Source organism: Cynocephalus volans, chromosome 7 (assembly GCF_027409185.1).
Source record: "Cynocephalus volans isolate mCynVol1 chromosome 7, mCynVol1.pri, whole genome shotgun sequence".
NCBI lineage: Eukaryota > Metazoa > Chordata > Mammalia > Dermoptera > Cynocephalidae > Cynocephalus > Cynocephalus volans.
The window spans coordinates 154,993,194-155,009,210 of record NC_084466.1 but is presented as its reverse complement, the minus strand read 5'-3'; the positions used below and the strand labels follow the sequence as shown (position 1 = coordinate 155,009,210).

The window sequence follows — 16,017 nt, the reverse complement described above, 5'->3', positions numbered from 1 at the left end:
ATAGGTTGTTATTATTATCTGTCTTCACATTTAACTGGCCTCTTATTATAACCTGAAAAAAATCACCTGCTTGGTGATTTCATATATGCATTTGCCTGCTGTTGGAGAGAAGGCTTGGTGCTTTTATTAGGGATGAGGACCCTAAGAAACTCAGAACCGAAATACTGTTTTTTGGGGGGGGGGGGTTCGGTGACTGGCCAGTATAGGGACAGAACCAAGGTACTATTGTTTCCAAAGGAGAGAAAGAAACTTGAGGCAGAGAAGCGTGTGTACTGTCTCCTAGTGGTGCTTCAGGGTGCTTTGTCCTCCAGTTGTATTTTTCTTTTTCTATGTGCTTTGATGATGAAGATAATGAAAAAGAGAAAAAAACCCAGAATGCACACTATAACTTTTTATAGTGCTTTACAGGTTGAAAAGCATTTTCTCATATATTTAGGAAGAACTATTGTTTCCTTGTCTTTTAACAATGTACTGAATGCCCAGTGGCCTTATGATATATTTACCTAATCCATTTTCTCTTTGTATTTCTTTAATCCATATTTAAAGATTTTTTTGGTTGTAAAATGGTAGTGTTCTATTTTAAATTACATTTGTTATTGAAACTAAGATTTATTTCTACTTTGACCTAATGGATAAATGAGCACTCTCATCTGAGACTACAGTTTGTTGCTGCTTTCAGATTTATGTCCCAAATAAAACTAATTATATTGCTTTATTAGATATTTAAGTTGCTTTTTTTAATGACCAGTGACCTTTTCTTCAAATATCTGAATTTTTTTAGTTTTAATGTTACCGTGCAAAGTGATTCTTCAAGTTATGTTCATTTTCTAGTACACATTAAAAACATGTTAGCTCAATTGATTAGAGCATGATGCTGATAACACCAAGGTCTAGGGTTCCATCCCTGTACTGGGCAGCCGCCAGAAAAAAAAAAAAAAAAATTAAAAATGCTTCTAGTGCCAACTGTGGAAATGAGTTAATATTTTAAGCCAGGCATACTGAAACATTTGCCAAAGTGATTTTTTAAAATTTGCCTGCAAAATAAAAACAATATGAAAATGGAACTGTAGTTTGAGATGCTGTTCTTTACATTTGGTTATTAATAGCTGGCCTTGCTCACACATCTCTTGGAATAAGTAAGCAACCTTGGGCAACAGTCCAAATGGCCACTTTGGTATTTGCAACGCACATGTAATTTCATGTTTTACAGTCTGGGAGAAGTCTCTGAGAGAAAAATGGAATGCTAAGTCAGTGTATGTGGTTGGAAATGCTACTGCTTCTCTAGGTAAGGAATTAAGGTAAAAATAAAACACCGAAAAATGGCTTAGCCTTTTTTAAAAAAAAACACTTTAATTCAGCTTAAAAATATTATCTTTTGCTTACTAAATTTGCAAAAAGTAATTAACTAGTTAAATGTATACTACTACTGATAAGGGTGCAGTGAAACAAATATATTCAAACATTGCTAAATGGCATTAAAAATTGCTTCACACCTTTTGAGAAATATTTGCTCAGTATGTATTCAATATTAAATGTTTGTACCCCTTGGCCCACTAATTCCATTGTGAATGTACTTAATGCCCCTGAATTACACACTTAAGAAATGGTTAAAATGGTAAATTTTGTTTTTTGCATACCTATATACATATACGCACATAGCTGTATATATACTTATATACATATACATATGTATGTATATACATATATACGTTTATACATGTATATGTTTATACATATGTACACTTATACACATGTGTGTGTATATACATATATACACATAGTATGTATTTTTACTACAAAATATATATACATAAGATATATTTTTACTACAATAAAAAAAGCCTAAATCTCCAGGTAGTGATATCATAGTTGGTTTTTTTTTTAGTTTTCTTAATATTTTCTACATTTTTCCAAATAGTCTTGAATTTATATATTATTTTTAAAGCATAAATTGTGAAGTCATTAAAAATTAACATTAAAATATTTTTAATACTTAATGCTTAGCAATTATGAATAAATTAGCTTGTGACTTTGTTTCAAAATGGTGCAGTTTGTCTAAATGAATTTAAAAATATTGGGGGAAGGTGTAGTGTGAGTGAAAATAGTTCAAGAATTCGGGCTGGCCTGTGGCTCACTTGGGAGAGTGTGGTGCTGACAACACCAAGTCAAGGGTTAAGATCCCCTTACCGGTCATCTTTAAAAAAAAAAGTTCAAGAATTAAAAGCACTGTACTGGTCAGCCACCAAAAACAAACAAAAAAGAATTGAAAGCACGTTTTCCAGAGAACAAAATGAGGTTGGGGAAGAAACTAGTTGGGAGTTGCTAGGCTAATTAAAAGATGATGCCTGGCTCTTCTGCACAGCATAACTCTTACTGCAAGCTCAGTGGATCAGCCAGGGAGAGGCAATCAGTAGCTTGGTTGCCAGGAGAACCACCTACACTCCCACATATCATCACCCTCAAAATAAGTTGTGAATTTGCTTGTACTTTCTTTTACTATTTATTTTTTTCTAAATGAGAAGAGGAAAGAAAATAATACAGGCAATTTCTGACTTGCATACAAAAAACAACTATCAAATATGCAAAATATTCGTATATTTTCCCCTTTTGATTCTTGTACTACTAATTCAAACTTCTGCACATTAGCTGATAAACATTTGGAGCTATCACAACCTTCAGTTGAGTTTAGCGAAATCAATATATGCATCTTAGAAAAAAGACAGTGGTGGTACAGTGATAAAAATATATGTCTCAAGACTTCAAGCAGCTGAGGCACGAATCCTAGGGGTTACTGGGGGCCCCTTTACGTCACCTGGGAGCCCTGAGTCAAGCTGCAGCAGAGGAGCTGCTGTGGCTTCGCAGAGTCTGGGGTCTGAGTCAGGAGAGCAGGACATTTGAAGCAAAGGGAAGAAAAGGTAGACATTTTTCTCAAAGTAGAAATGAAGATAGAGTCCGGTGAACAACAACGGGTCTCAGTGTGGAAGTCCAGTGAGAGAAGATGTCTGTGTTTCTTCATAAATGTTGCAACTTGACTTACAATCTGATTATTAATAGATGGAGAAAAGCATATGCTCTGTAACTTTGCACTTGGTCTGCATAAAATCTCTTGAGAAACTTATTTTGGCTGTATAATTCATGCATAGTTTAATAAGATTTCAGTTTGTCTTGAAGAAGCAGAGTTGGTTGACTCGTGGGCTGATACCCTACAACTCAGCCAGCCCAGGGGGAAAGCCTTCCATTCAACTGCCAAAAGTGAAATGCCCTACCTCCCCCATCTAATTGCAGCATTGATACCTGGGAGCCATTGAGAGGTCACTGGTGCTTAGCCTTCTAAACCCAGACTAATTACCCCAAAAAGGATAGTTTTGCGATGAATAACTCAGAGCACAGAAAGATGCTTTTTGAGATTTTTTTTTTTTTTTTTTGTCGTTTTTTCGTGACCGGCACTCAGCCAGTGAGTGCACCGGTCAGTCCTATATAGGATCCGAACCCGCGGCGGGAGCGTCGCCACGCTCCCAGCGCAGCACTCTACCAAGTGTGCCACGGGCTCGGCCCCAGAAAGATGCTTTTTAAGACAACTTCATCATGAGCTTTATAATTGTACTGTTTGAACAAATTATCATCTACTGTTACTATAATTAACAGCAGCTATCATTTTTGAGTAGCTATTATACAGCAGGCACTATGCTATGCACTTTATGTATATGATTTCTCATTTTCATAAGGAAGGTTTTAGTAAGCACATTTTCCTGATTTAAAATAAAATAAAAACTGAGCCTAAGAGAAAGGATGTGATTTGCCAGGTTCACATGCTTAAAAAGTGGTACAGTCATTGTTTAAGTCCATTACTGCATTTTTCCAAAGCCGCCATGCCCCACTGCATAAGCACACAGATATTTTACCATTTTCAAAGCCATAAATTTTTTTCACTGGAAAGACTTTATGGAAATTATCTTATCCATAACTTTGTTAATGTCTTCAAATATGGTTTCCTGATTATTACTGATTTGCTTTGCACTAAAGATTTTATTTTCCTCTCAGATTTACCAAGTGTCACCTTTTCAATATAGACATCAGCCAGCAGAGAATTTCACCCCACTATTTACACAAGCCCAGAAAACTGGATCCACTGTGTCAGTCAATGTCTTAAACTCTCAAATGTGAAAAATACTCTGTGACAGGTTTGTCTGTGATTGGCTTGGTTTATTTAACACAGTTGTGGATAATTTCACACTTCAGTGTCAGTCATTACTTGGAGAAGGCCCTTAAGATGGGCTTGCCTGAGCCCAAGTGTTGGTTGAAATGCTTGTCCTTACTGACTGGGACCAGAGCCAGCCTTGCCACATACAAGCGCTGAGACCTTAAACCAAACATGCATTCCCCAAACACTTCTTGAGAGCCTTCTGTGGGCTGCAGGGTGGAGCATACAGCTCCATAGCCCTGTCCTTGCCCTCGCTGACCCACTCAGAGCCTCAGTCTCCTCCTCTCTCAAACGCAGTAGTAATTTCTGCTTGTCTTGCTCATAGCGTTGTGTTAAGGATCAGATGAGCAGGTGCTCACTTTGTGAACAGCAAAGCTGTATTTGAGAGTAAGTGTCTAGGTGTGATTCCTATTGACTCATTACTTAGTGAAAAATGCAAATATATTTCAATATTAAGTACCAGCATCACTGCAAGTTCTTATGTCTCAGTTCAGTTCCTGGGGAGGGTTTCAAGATTCTTTCGTGCATTTAGTCCTTCCAAACTCAAACAGAAGAGAGGCCCATTTTGGGTTGGCACTGCAGCATAAGCGAGGGCTTTGTTCCTGGACAAAGTTTACAGCTGCACATGACTCTTTTCTCTTTGACTCAGCACGTTTTTAATGATTCATAAATTGAAAGCTGATGGTGTTTACATTGAAACTGGTTTATTACTAGCCAGCCTCTTGTGTGACTCATAAATGAAATGGCCACAGCATCTTTTCTCAGAGGAGCTCCACATCCTTGAGGGCAGGTAGCAGTGCTGACCCTTCCTTTGTCAACACCTCTGCAGAGTGGCCAAGTGTTCACTGTCTGGAAAAGTGCAGGAGAGCCTGGGTTTATCTGCTTCTTACTCAGTTCCTGAATAGAAGTCTCACGAAACTGGCCACTCACCATAAATGGCTTGTATTCATACTGCTGGGAGTCCCCATTGGCAGATTATTAGGAAGCTCTTTCTCCCCTCCCTTCCCTTTCAGTCTGGCCATGTCACCCCATGACACCTTTCGGAATGGGGGCTGGCCTCATCTCTCTAACAGAATGAGGGTTCTCCAATGTAGACTCCTGTAAAAAGTTGTAGGTCCCAAATGCTTACCATCTCCTGACTAATGTAAGAAAACAGCCTTTATTGAGCTCCCTCTAGATAGCAAGGAGTTTTCTCTCATTATCTCACATAATTCTTAATAATACAGCCCCATCTGGTTGCTGTTTTCTCCTCTTGTAGATGAGCTTAGTGGGGTTCAGAGGAGCTAGCTAAGGCCTTACTCAAAGCCACTAGTCTCTGAAGGGTGGGGCCTTCATGTCTGAGTGGACACTTGTGATCCTCCTACACTGGCTTTCAAGAGACTTTCTCTGTGTGATTTGTAAAGTATATGCCTGTGTATTTGCACATTAAAAAACAACACAGGAACAAAAGGGCTTTAATAACCATGTAAAGAAATACATTTCTTTGTTGTTTTCCAGTGAATAAAATTGGCCTGGATGCAGAAGGAGAAAACTGTGGAAGTGCAGAAAAGCTTGCAGAGTATATTTGTTCCAGTAAGTAGAAAAAGATCAGCCCAAATGAAGCCCATTTTTTTTTTCGTTTGTTGATCTCACAACTACTACCTTAGGAAGAGAATATATTCTCAGGGGTGATACTGATGGATAAGCAGCGTGTAAGCCACTCTGGGACCATAACCTGTTGGTATTCATGTGTGTCTATACTTGTTTGAGATTTAGCCCACCTCTTACCCCCGTCCCAAAAGGACTTGAGTCAACGTAAATGTAACACAAAACGAAATTTTTGGAGACAAAGACAGAAGAGACCACCTGATGTGCTCCTAAAGAGAGCAGAGGCAGTAGGTGCTGCTGGGAGCTCTTCCCTTTTTGAATTGTGTCTTTTCCCTTCTGCTTAGGAGCTGCTTCCTTCTCTACATTCCCTCCCCCAAATTTGCTCCCGTATAAAGAGCTGACTTGCCTAATAAGCTCATCATTGGGCAGCACTGGAACCTAAAATGGCACTGGTTCTAAGGATGTTTGCATTTAAATGGGGATTAAACCTTAGGCAAATTATGGAATTTGAGACTTCAGGAGAATACAGGGGCAGAGGTTTTCGGAGCAGAGATTTTGGAGCGAGAGGGATGGGAAGGCTGAATGTGCATGTGTAGGCAGTCCTGCCTCCAGGTAACATCTCCCATTCCTTCTCTTCCCTACTCTTGGATGTCCCTACTGGAGTGTCCAATCCAACTGCAGACAATCCAGCAGGCTCTTGCAGCCTTGTCATGCGACCCCTCCCTGGTGTAGGTGTGATGTTATATACCCACATGGGAGAATGAAGTAATCTTGCCTTACATTACCAAAGAGGAAATCAGGGCATTGCTCCTTGAGATCAGGGGCTGGCAAACTTCACCTGCTAAGGACCAGATATTTTAGGCTTTGCAGGTAAATGCTCCCTGTCAGAACCACTAACTCTGCAGTGGTAGCACAGAGCAGCCATAGACAATACACAAACAGTGGGCTTGGCTCTGACCCAGTGCTGTAATTGCTGACCCCATTCTAGATTCTTTGGGTGTCTGCCAAGCTGGGAGGCAGGGGTCAGATGGACTGCTGACAGCTGAGGTTTTCCTCTAAGGTTGTCCCTGGAGAGGTGTGTATTCTTTGCCCCTTGGGTGGTGATATCAGGGTGGGTAGGGAGAGAGAACCCCTTAAATATTAGGTCTTGTTATGGCTTCTGAAACAGTAGTGGATGGTTTTGCTTTAAGGCAAAATAAGATGTATGTGTTAAATGTTCCTTCTTAAGGTGGTGTTGGTCCTTTTTTATCTGCAAACTTGTACACTAAAGTCTTATACAGTCTTCCTGCCATAAGCCATTACTGTTGCTTGAAGGTTCTCTAGCTTGTATTTTTCTGTGTACCACTGGGAGTGAGTCCTGGAAAAAGTCCTGTATCTTTTACTACACTGTGGGCTTAGGATCCCTGGAGCTCAGTTAGGCCCTGGACAGAGCAGTCTATAGGAGAGGCAGCAGAAGGCAGTCAGGGAACAGCAGAGGTACTGCCAGGCTCGGTGGACCCTTCCTACTTCATCTCTTTTAATCTTTATCACCACCCTGTGAAGTCACAGTCATCCTCTCTATAAGCTGTGCTGTCCAGGATGGTAGCCACTAGCCACATATGGCTATTTAAATTTTAATTAATTAATTCTAATAGAATTAAAAATTGAGTTCTCCAGTCACACTGGGCACATTTCACAAGCTCGGTTGTCACTCATGGCTAATGGCACCACATTGGACAGCACAGAACATTCCCATCATCACCAAAAGTTCTTTTCTGATGTGCTGTTGTAGAGGCTCTGGGGGTCCAAGTGACAAGTCTTGTCCAAGGTCACAAGCTAAGAAGTGGCAGGGTTGGAGTTCAGACCTAGCACTGCGAGGCCATCACTGTCCCCATAGCCCAGCACAGTCAGCAAAGCTGACTGAGCACCTGCTCTGCATCGACCTGCCCTGGAGGACCTGCCAGCTGAGTCCCTCCATCTGTTGGGATTCAGGGGCTGGGGTTCCCACAGCGGGAGGGGTAAGTGTGCTTGACTCTGGTGAAGGCAGAGCCTCACAGGGCCTCCAGCTTTTAAGAGCTGGATGGGTCTTTTCTGATTATTCTCCTTCAAAGAAATAAGCCCCAGCCACAGAGTGGTTCAGCCATGTGGAAATCCCAAGCTTGTGCTCTCCTGAGCTCAGCAGATGCATGTTCATCGGCTTGGACAGGCCTTTCAGGCACTTGGTGCACTGACTGATGCCTCTCTTGCCCCATCCCCCATGCTCCCTCCCTGTCACATAAGAACAAGTCAGTTCAATATGGTGCAGCAGACACTTACCCAGGAACACCTGTGTGCCAGGCCTTTAGAGGGCTTGGGGGCCAGAGAGGGGTCCGACTCCATTCCCGCCTTCTAGGAGCTCCCAGCTTAGCTGGGGCGGGCAGTGGGGTGGGAGGGACATAGATATCAGTGACCATTACAAGGCAGGGTGGATTAAGTGACAAAAAGAGGTATAAACAGTTTGTGTGTGGTGAGGCTGCTACTGCTACTAGCATCTGTTTCTCCCCCCAGAGCACTTCTGACACCAAATGTGTGGGGTTTTCCCTACACCAACAACTGGTTGGTCAACTCTCCAGACAGCAGCTGGGCAGCCCACAATTTAATTCTATTCTGACACTAACTCCCCAGAGTTAGCACAGACCCCGCAGTTTAAGGGCTCAATCCCACAAGACAGCCCCCCACTTCAGATGCAAGTATTGGGTCCCCAGGTCACTCACACTTCGTCCAACTTGGCTACGCATCAGAGGTTCCATGACCCCCTCCGCAGGTTCAGTAATTTGCTAGAATGGTACACAGAACTCAGGGAAACATTTCACTTAAGTTTACTGGTTTATTATAAAGGATACAATAAAGGATCCAGATGAACAGCCAGATGAAGAAGCATGAAGGGTGAGGTCTGGAAGGGTCCCAAGCACAGGAGTCCTGTCCCTGTGGAGTTGGGGACACCACCCTCCTGGCATGTGGGTGAACTCACCAACCTGGGTTTGAACTGTCCAAACCCATGGTTTAGTGTTTTTATGGAGGCTTCGTTAGGTGGGTACAATTGATTAACTCATTGACCACTGATGAGCTACTCAGTCTCCAGCCCATCTCCCCTCTCCAGAGGTCAGGAAGTAGGGCAGAAAGTTCCAAGCCTCTAGTCACAGGGTTGTTTCCTCTGGCAACCGGCCCCCATCCTGAGGCTGTCTAGCAGCCCATCAAGAGTCACCTCATTAGCATAAACTGTAGTAAGGTTGAAAGGAGCTTATTGTAAATAAAAAATGCTTCTCTCCTATCATGCAGGAAATTTCAAGCATTTTAGAAGTTGTGCGCCAGGAATGAGGGGTGAAGATCAAATAAATATTTCCTAAGATATGTATTGCCTATTATATCACAGTATCACAGGGGGCTGGAGTGACCAAAAGAAGGTCGAGGTCTTCAGGAATGTCTACATAAAAGGAACACAGCCATGGCCTCCCTGTCACAGGAGAGCTGTGTTTGAGGAGCTTACGGGAAGCACAGGACTTCCTCGGGCAGTAGCCATGGCCATACCATCCCAGTCAGAGAGGAGAAGGTAGAAGGAGAGGTTTGTCCAGGAGGCAGGTGAGCAAGGCATAGTGGGAGCAGTGGGTGGCCTGGAGAGTCACAGGCAGGTTGCCTGATGATCAAGAGTCCTGAGACTTTTCTAAGCACCCACGTGTCCAGTATCAGGCTGAAATGGTTGTTCCCAGACCTGAGGCAGGAAGCTCAGTGCATCTGCCCCCTCCCTGTGGCACCAGCCCAGGCTGTCACTAGCTTTGGCCAGGGTTGGGTCCAACAGGGAGCCACTGGATTAGGACCCAGTTCCATTGTCCTAGGACTTTGTAAAAGTTTCTCAGAAACACATCCCTTAAATAGAAAGAGCATTTTTAAAAACCTGCAGAGACATCACCAAACCAAGAGAAGAGCAGAGAAGGGCCTGGCATGCTGTGGTGGGTCCTGCTTTGAAAGGGAGCCACCTCCCACAAAGCTTGCCTTGCTCCATGGCTCTTGGCCTGGCAGCTTCCAGACCAGTCCTAGAGACTGGAGGGATAGCAGAAATACCAGCAGGAACGCTCATTTGTTGAGTATTGTAAGGAGGTCGGAGGCCTGCTACGTGCCAGCATAGACTGGCATTTTGTGCATATTGTCTCTATTTGCTTACTGTATTGTACCAAGCCCTTGACATGGGGATGATTATTAGACTCACTGACCAATGAAGAAACTGAGCTTGGAGAGGGGGTAACGTCCAAAGTTACAGAGCTAATTGGTGCTAAGCTGGGTTTCAAGTCTAGGATGGCTGACTCCAAAGCTCTTCTTATTTTCCTTGTTCTACGTGCTTCTAGAAGTTTCTTAGTCCAAAATATGCTCAATTCTTTTCCATCAGGTGAATAAGTCAAAGGAATCTTTTCAAATGAAGAAAGTGGATTCAAGAGCTCGTCCCGTTCATTTGTGGGTTTGGACACATCCTTCATGCTGTTGAATCACCATGGTGGTGTCTGGGTTTTAGCTGTGTCCATGACAATGGACAGGCTTGTGGGGAAGGCCCATGAGGGCAGCTACTGCTGACAGCAGCCTGAGCCCTGAGGAAAGGGGGCCTGCTGGGACTCCCTGACCTCAGAGCTCATCTCCAAGGGCAGCAGGGCCTCGCACCGATGTCATGGTCTGCACTGCTGGGAGGTGATACAGACTCAAACCCAATCTCTCTAACTGGGCTGTATGCAAAAAGAGGTCATCACTGCTAGGTTTTCTCTAGAACATTTTGTAAGCCAGAACTGAGAGACATTTTCAAGTTAAAAACATACGGTTCCAGAGACTGTGATTTGGAGAAGAAAGTGTTCACCATTTGCTACTGGTGAAGATCAGTGGCCCCCTTTCTTCTTAGGCAACCAGTGCCGTGTGAGGTGAGGATCCCCTAAGGGCAGGAGGCTCAGCCTGGCACTTCCGGAGTTTTCTTGATACTGTTTTGTGGAGAAGCACTTTTGGAGGCAGACTAAAAGTACATTCGAGTCTGAACAGCTGAATAGCTCCTTAAGCAAAAGGCCCCCAATGACTGCCTTGTTGCTTTCCTGTGGAATGTTCCAGACTATAGATTTCTGAGGGCCATTTTCTTTAATGTTGGCCAAGACATGGCAGGTGCTCACATTTGTGCTGCCAGGTGCTGAAACACAGCTGCTGAGAAGCCATAGACAGCCCCAGCAGTCCAGGTTGGGGTGAGCACTGGTTTGGGCTCCTCATCACATGGTCCCAGCCCCATGGGGGCTTCCCATTCCTCTAGGAGTCAGAATAAGAATACTCAGTTCTCTGCTGGACCTTCAGAAGAGATATTTTGAAAGGGAGATTCTAGAATCCTCCAAAGGCCCCTTGCCGTGTCTTTGGGGTCAGGCTGGCTGGAAAGTTGGGTTCCTGGTTTTCCTGCTGGATTCCACAGCTGCCTCAAGAAGAGCTTTAGCCCCTAGCATTGTGCAAATCCCTACCCTCCCCTTCCCTCCGGCCCAACACACACACAAACACACAGACACAGGAGGCACACCTGGGCTTAGGTTAAGGAAACAGCACTTGAACTTGGCTTTAAAAATATGTCCCCAGGGATGGCATCTTCAGTGCATGAAAACACTTCCTTACACTGGAAGAGAGAAATCAGCAGGTATCTATGACCTGTATTTAACAATTTCCTGACTCATGTGTTCTTTTATGTTGGTACTGATATTTACAGAGCAGTTTAAATAAAGAAGACATTCACCAGCATGTAGCTGTTATACATACTTGAAATAAAGTAGCCTACAGTTATTCCTGTTGTCTAGCTGCTGTTCCGTGGAGATGGTGCTGGATAGGAAGAGCTTGTTTTGCGCATTCGTCTGATTGCAGTCACCAGGGAAGATGTGCTCGAGAGTTCTTAAGGATATAGAAAAATACACAATATTTTTGTGTGACCAACACCTATTAAAATTTCTTATATGTGATGGATAGATGTAGGGGGAAAATGGTTAGTTCTACTAAAATGCTTTGTTTTCACATTTGGGGAAGATTTTGGCATCTGACAACCCATCTGTTCTGTTGGATGGTATTGTTGCACATTGGTGTTCAAATCATGTTGTTATTCTGCAAAGAGCTTAGGGCTGAAAATGTCCTTATGTCTTTCCAGAGTGGAGATGTTGGGGTTGGGATGGGGGTGAGAGGCAGAGCCATTCTTAGCAAGCTTGTCTCTATAAGGCCCATCCTTTGGACACTTGGCCTAGTGGCTGCTGGCATGGCTGGGAGAGGGGTGGACACAGAACTTGTCTTTGTTGGATGTGTTTGAAGAGCCACTCCTGGCCATGTTTCTCTGCTGCTTCCTGAGTATGAGCTGGATCGTCCAGGGCCTCCTTCAGAGACAGAAAACATTTGCCCAAGCCCCAACAACAGGCCTGCTCTTTACCTTTCTTACTTAGTTATGGTGCAAAGCCTGCATTCCAAATAGTGGCTGCAGGCCAGGGAGCCACTTCAGGATTAGAGAGAGTTAAAAGAGCATGGATGAAAACAGCCCTTGTCTGTGTGGCCGTTAGCTCTCTGAGCACCTTTGCCACCTTACCTCTTGTGATCTTTACACACCCCTGCAGGGTCAGCAAGGTAGCAGTTGCTCCTCCCATGTATAGTTGCTGGAACTGACACCTAGAGTAGAGCTGGGCCTGGGGCCCTGGGCTGCCTCCCCCTCCCTGCAGCCTTGCCCTCCACACTGCCCTACACTCGGGCCCCACCCCCTGAGCTCTTGCAAAGCTTTTACAATCTGGTTATTTATTCACAGGGGAGTCATCAGCATTGCCTCTTCTGTTTCCCTGTGGAGCCCTCAAAAGAGAAATCCTGCCTAAAATGCTTAAGGACAAAGGTGACTAGAATGCGTTGACTGCATCCCTCACCTCTTTGGGACCCACCGACAGCTTTCGTGGTGATGAACGTGGGTAGCCCTGCAGAGATCACAAAAGGGACGGCAGGGACCTTCCTCATGTGAAGCCTGGGCATACAGTCTACACTTCTCTTGCTTTGGATCTGCTTTTCCCAGCCTACTTGGAGCACACAGGGTGTCACTAAGCCTTCATCAAGGGCAGGGTGGCAGGGTGGTGAGGGGCGGGATGACTCCAGGGCAGATAACTAAAGCGATGAACCATAGAGTTGGTGCCACATGTAGAAGAAAGTCTAAGAATGGAACTCATCTTATGGTAGCATGCAGTGTCCTCCAGCTCCATCTGCCATGGCTCCAGGACTGTCACTATTTAGAAGCCAGCTCACACCTCTGGAGCACTCCACCACCATTAACACAGATGTCTTAGGTGTCATCTGTACACCTTTTCCTGTCATATAGTTGATCTGGGAACAAGAGGTGTCAGTGGCTTGGAGTATGAACCTTAAGGTGAGACAAAAACAGATTTGGATTCTCCCCTGCTGTTCATTAGCCATGTGAACTAGGGTAAGTGATAGAATCTCTCTGTGCATCAGCATCCTTACCTGTGAAATAGGTATAGCCACAGTGCCCACCTCACAGAGCTGCTCTGAGATCAGGTCGATGATGCCTCTCTCTCTGAAAGCAGGCACTTCATGGAACCATTACTTTCTCACCATTGTTTGGAACCTCTAACAATCCATGTGAACAATATGACTCAAGGTGATCTTAGATCCTGTAATTTTCCCCTCCTGTATTAAAATGGAGCAAGATTATATCTCTTCTGCCCATATTATCATCTGTCTTTTAAATGCTACCAGGAATGAAAGCAGAGGACATTAGAGAATAAGATCAGCAAAACCATTAGCCTTTCTGGAACAAGAAAATTTCAGGAGAAAATAAAAACACTTGGCCCCAAGTATCCTTAAAGAAATCATATACAAATCAGAGGTTTGATACTTCAATTTATTATTTTAGGTATTTTTTGTATATGAAATGGTGTTAAGTTGCTGTTTTATGCTGAAATGATCTTAATTCTGAGATTTTCTTTCCTATCCCATTTCGTATTCATAAACTTGAAGCTTCGCTACATAATGCTGTTTTGCCTGCTGTATGGCTGCCCCTGGTAAATCTGTATATGATCAACATTTGTGCTTGTCACTTCAGTGCCTCCACACTCACCACTAGCCCTGAAACCTTTTGGGAATGTTCAGAGTCACTGAATGGCACAGGAAAGAATGTAAGAGGGTCCAGTGCCTAATCAGTTCATCTACAGTTGGACACTCTGAGGTCCGGAGAGGGCACACGTGGCCAGGAGGCAGAGCTGGGACCAGCTGGGGTTCCTGACTATGGCCTCCCCCAACAGCTGCTGCCCTAGGACTTCACTTCTTGGCATCATGAATCCTGTCTGTGTGGGATTCATGGAGTAGCTAGGGACAGTCCTGTGTGGACAGACCCACACAAACATGGGAGCAAAAGGCATCATGGGTAGGAATGAAGGCTGTGGTTTCTGGACCTTTGCCTTTCTGTGCCATCTCAGCCTCCTTGGAAGTGTTCCGGAGGCTGCAGAGGGCTGGCCGAGGCCTCCTGCCCTTAGTCCGGCCCCTCAGTTTCCTTATAGCTTGTGCCAGGAGGGTGGCTGCACTGGGAGGTCTCCACCACCTGCCCAGTGACATGTGGAGGCTCCATTGTGTTCACAATGCAGTAAAGGCTGTTTCCTGTTTCCTGGTTTGGATTGTACCCAGGGATTCCCATGGAAAGCATAACGGTCTATCAGACAATCCCACACCCAGGAATCCAAGTGAATCTGAACAGCTACTATTCCAAACAGGTATGTGTTGTGTCCAGGCAAAGCTCTGGCGGGGCAGGCACCTGGATGGTGGAAGCACAGAGTGAGGGGCATGAGCTCATAGATGTAGGTTCTACATGGGGTTGTCATCCCCAGCTATGTGCCTTTGAGGATGTGGCCTTTCTGAGGCTCCATTTCTATGGCTGTGAAATGAGAATAAACCCATGTAGTAAGTTTTCGTAAGGATTAAAGAAGATAATCTACCTAAAGTTCTTTGTATGGCATCCAGCATATATACAAGCCTGAGGTAAATAGTGGGCTTCATCGTGTGGGGCACTGCTGGAGCTGTTGGGGCAGAGGCTGGAAAGGGAGGCTGGGCCCACACAGGGGAGAGCCTACAGTGCCCCGGGGAGTCTGGATAGAATTTGGGAGGCCATGGCAGCCTCAGGTGGGTTTAGACAGGAGACTGGATAGCTCTTATTTGCATTGATTGATGTCTTCAACATTCTGTAGGACCCCTCCCTGTCCTCTCCCAGGAAAGCTTCTGAATGCCTTGCCTGATACTGGGGGGTCCTGTTAGGAGAAACCAAATGCAGAAAGGCCGTGAGGCCGCTCTGTGTGCTGTCTGCCCTGCTTCCAGATGGAGCCGGCAAGACTGCTGCCTTACCTGACCAGTGCCACTTGACCACAGGAGCTAGAGGCACTGTTCAGTCTGCTGGGCTCCACGTGGGCTCCATAGGGCTCGTGTCCTCTGGCCAAGTAGACATGGACCTGGGGGCTGTCAGAGTGACCAGGGAGCAGTGCCAGCCTCTCCGATTGCAAACTACTCTCTTAAACAGTTCCTTACCAGAATTCTGCCTCAATTGAGTAAAGAGTGAAACATTAGTCAGGAACCTCTCCTGTTGTAAAACCACCGAGGCTGCCTGTGGCTGGAGGAGTTCCTGCTGATGGAGCCAGAGGAGCGTTCTCTCTGCTCAGTCTCAGCGCCAGGCATTGATCTCATTTTCTCTTCCCGACAGGGAGTTCCAGCCAGCATCACATTTTTCAGTCCCTCTGGCCTTGCATACAGTCTCAAGCATATTCAAGAGTTATCTGGTGACAGCATGGATCAAATTAAGGTAAGGTATTCGTGGACTTTTTTTTTTAATCTTTGTTAATTATCCTAGAGTTTCCATGTCAAGTCAAAGCACTCCTGGCCCAGCAAATGCCTTGATGGCAGCTCTGTAGAACTGGAAAGGCAGTGCCACTTCCTGCTGGTGCTCTTGCACAGAGTGCTTAACTTCTCTGAGCCTGTTTCCTCATTTGTAACTTGGGGATAATTACACCTTTGTGTCTTTTATGGCCATGTGTATGGTCCTCCTTGCATAGGATTAGCCTCAGGATTAGGTGAGAAAATTCAAATGAAGTCCTTAGCTCTGGGCTTGGTACAGGTGTCAGCACCCTTTCCTTCCTTTTTTTCCCATTTATATATTTTGAAGTTGTTATCTATTCTAAAAGTGTTCTCTTTCTTCA

General features: G+C 44.6%; 1 protein-coding gene across 7 annotated transcripts in view; it reads left to right on the top strand.

Annotated features, from left to right (window-relative positions):
- Positions 1-16,017, top strand: part of UROS (uroporphyrinogen III synthase) — a 34,805-nt gene that overhangs the window by 11,596 nt on the left and 7,192 nt on the right. For 3 of the 7 annotated variants that reach the window (XM_063102416.1, XM_063102410.1, XM_063102409.1), the window contains exons 5-9: positions 1,211-1,285; positions 5,699-5,773; positions 12,585-12,665; positions 14,462-14,547; positions 15,525-15,623. In XM_063102416.1, coding sequence (XP_062958486.1) covers positions 1,211-1,285; positions 5,699-5,773; positions 12,585-12,665; positions 14,462-14,547; positions 15,525-15,623 — 416 coding nt within the window. Of the gene's footprint in view, positions 1-1,210; positions 1,286-5,698; positions 5,774-12,584; positions 12,666-14,421; positions 14,548-15,524; positions 15,624-16,017 lie in introns of all 7 variants that reach the window. The other 4 variants (XM_063102412.1, XM_063102415.1, XM_063102414.1 and 1 more) reach the window with 2 other exon arrangements.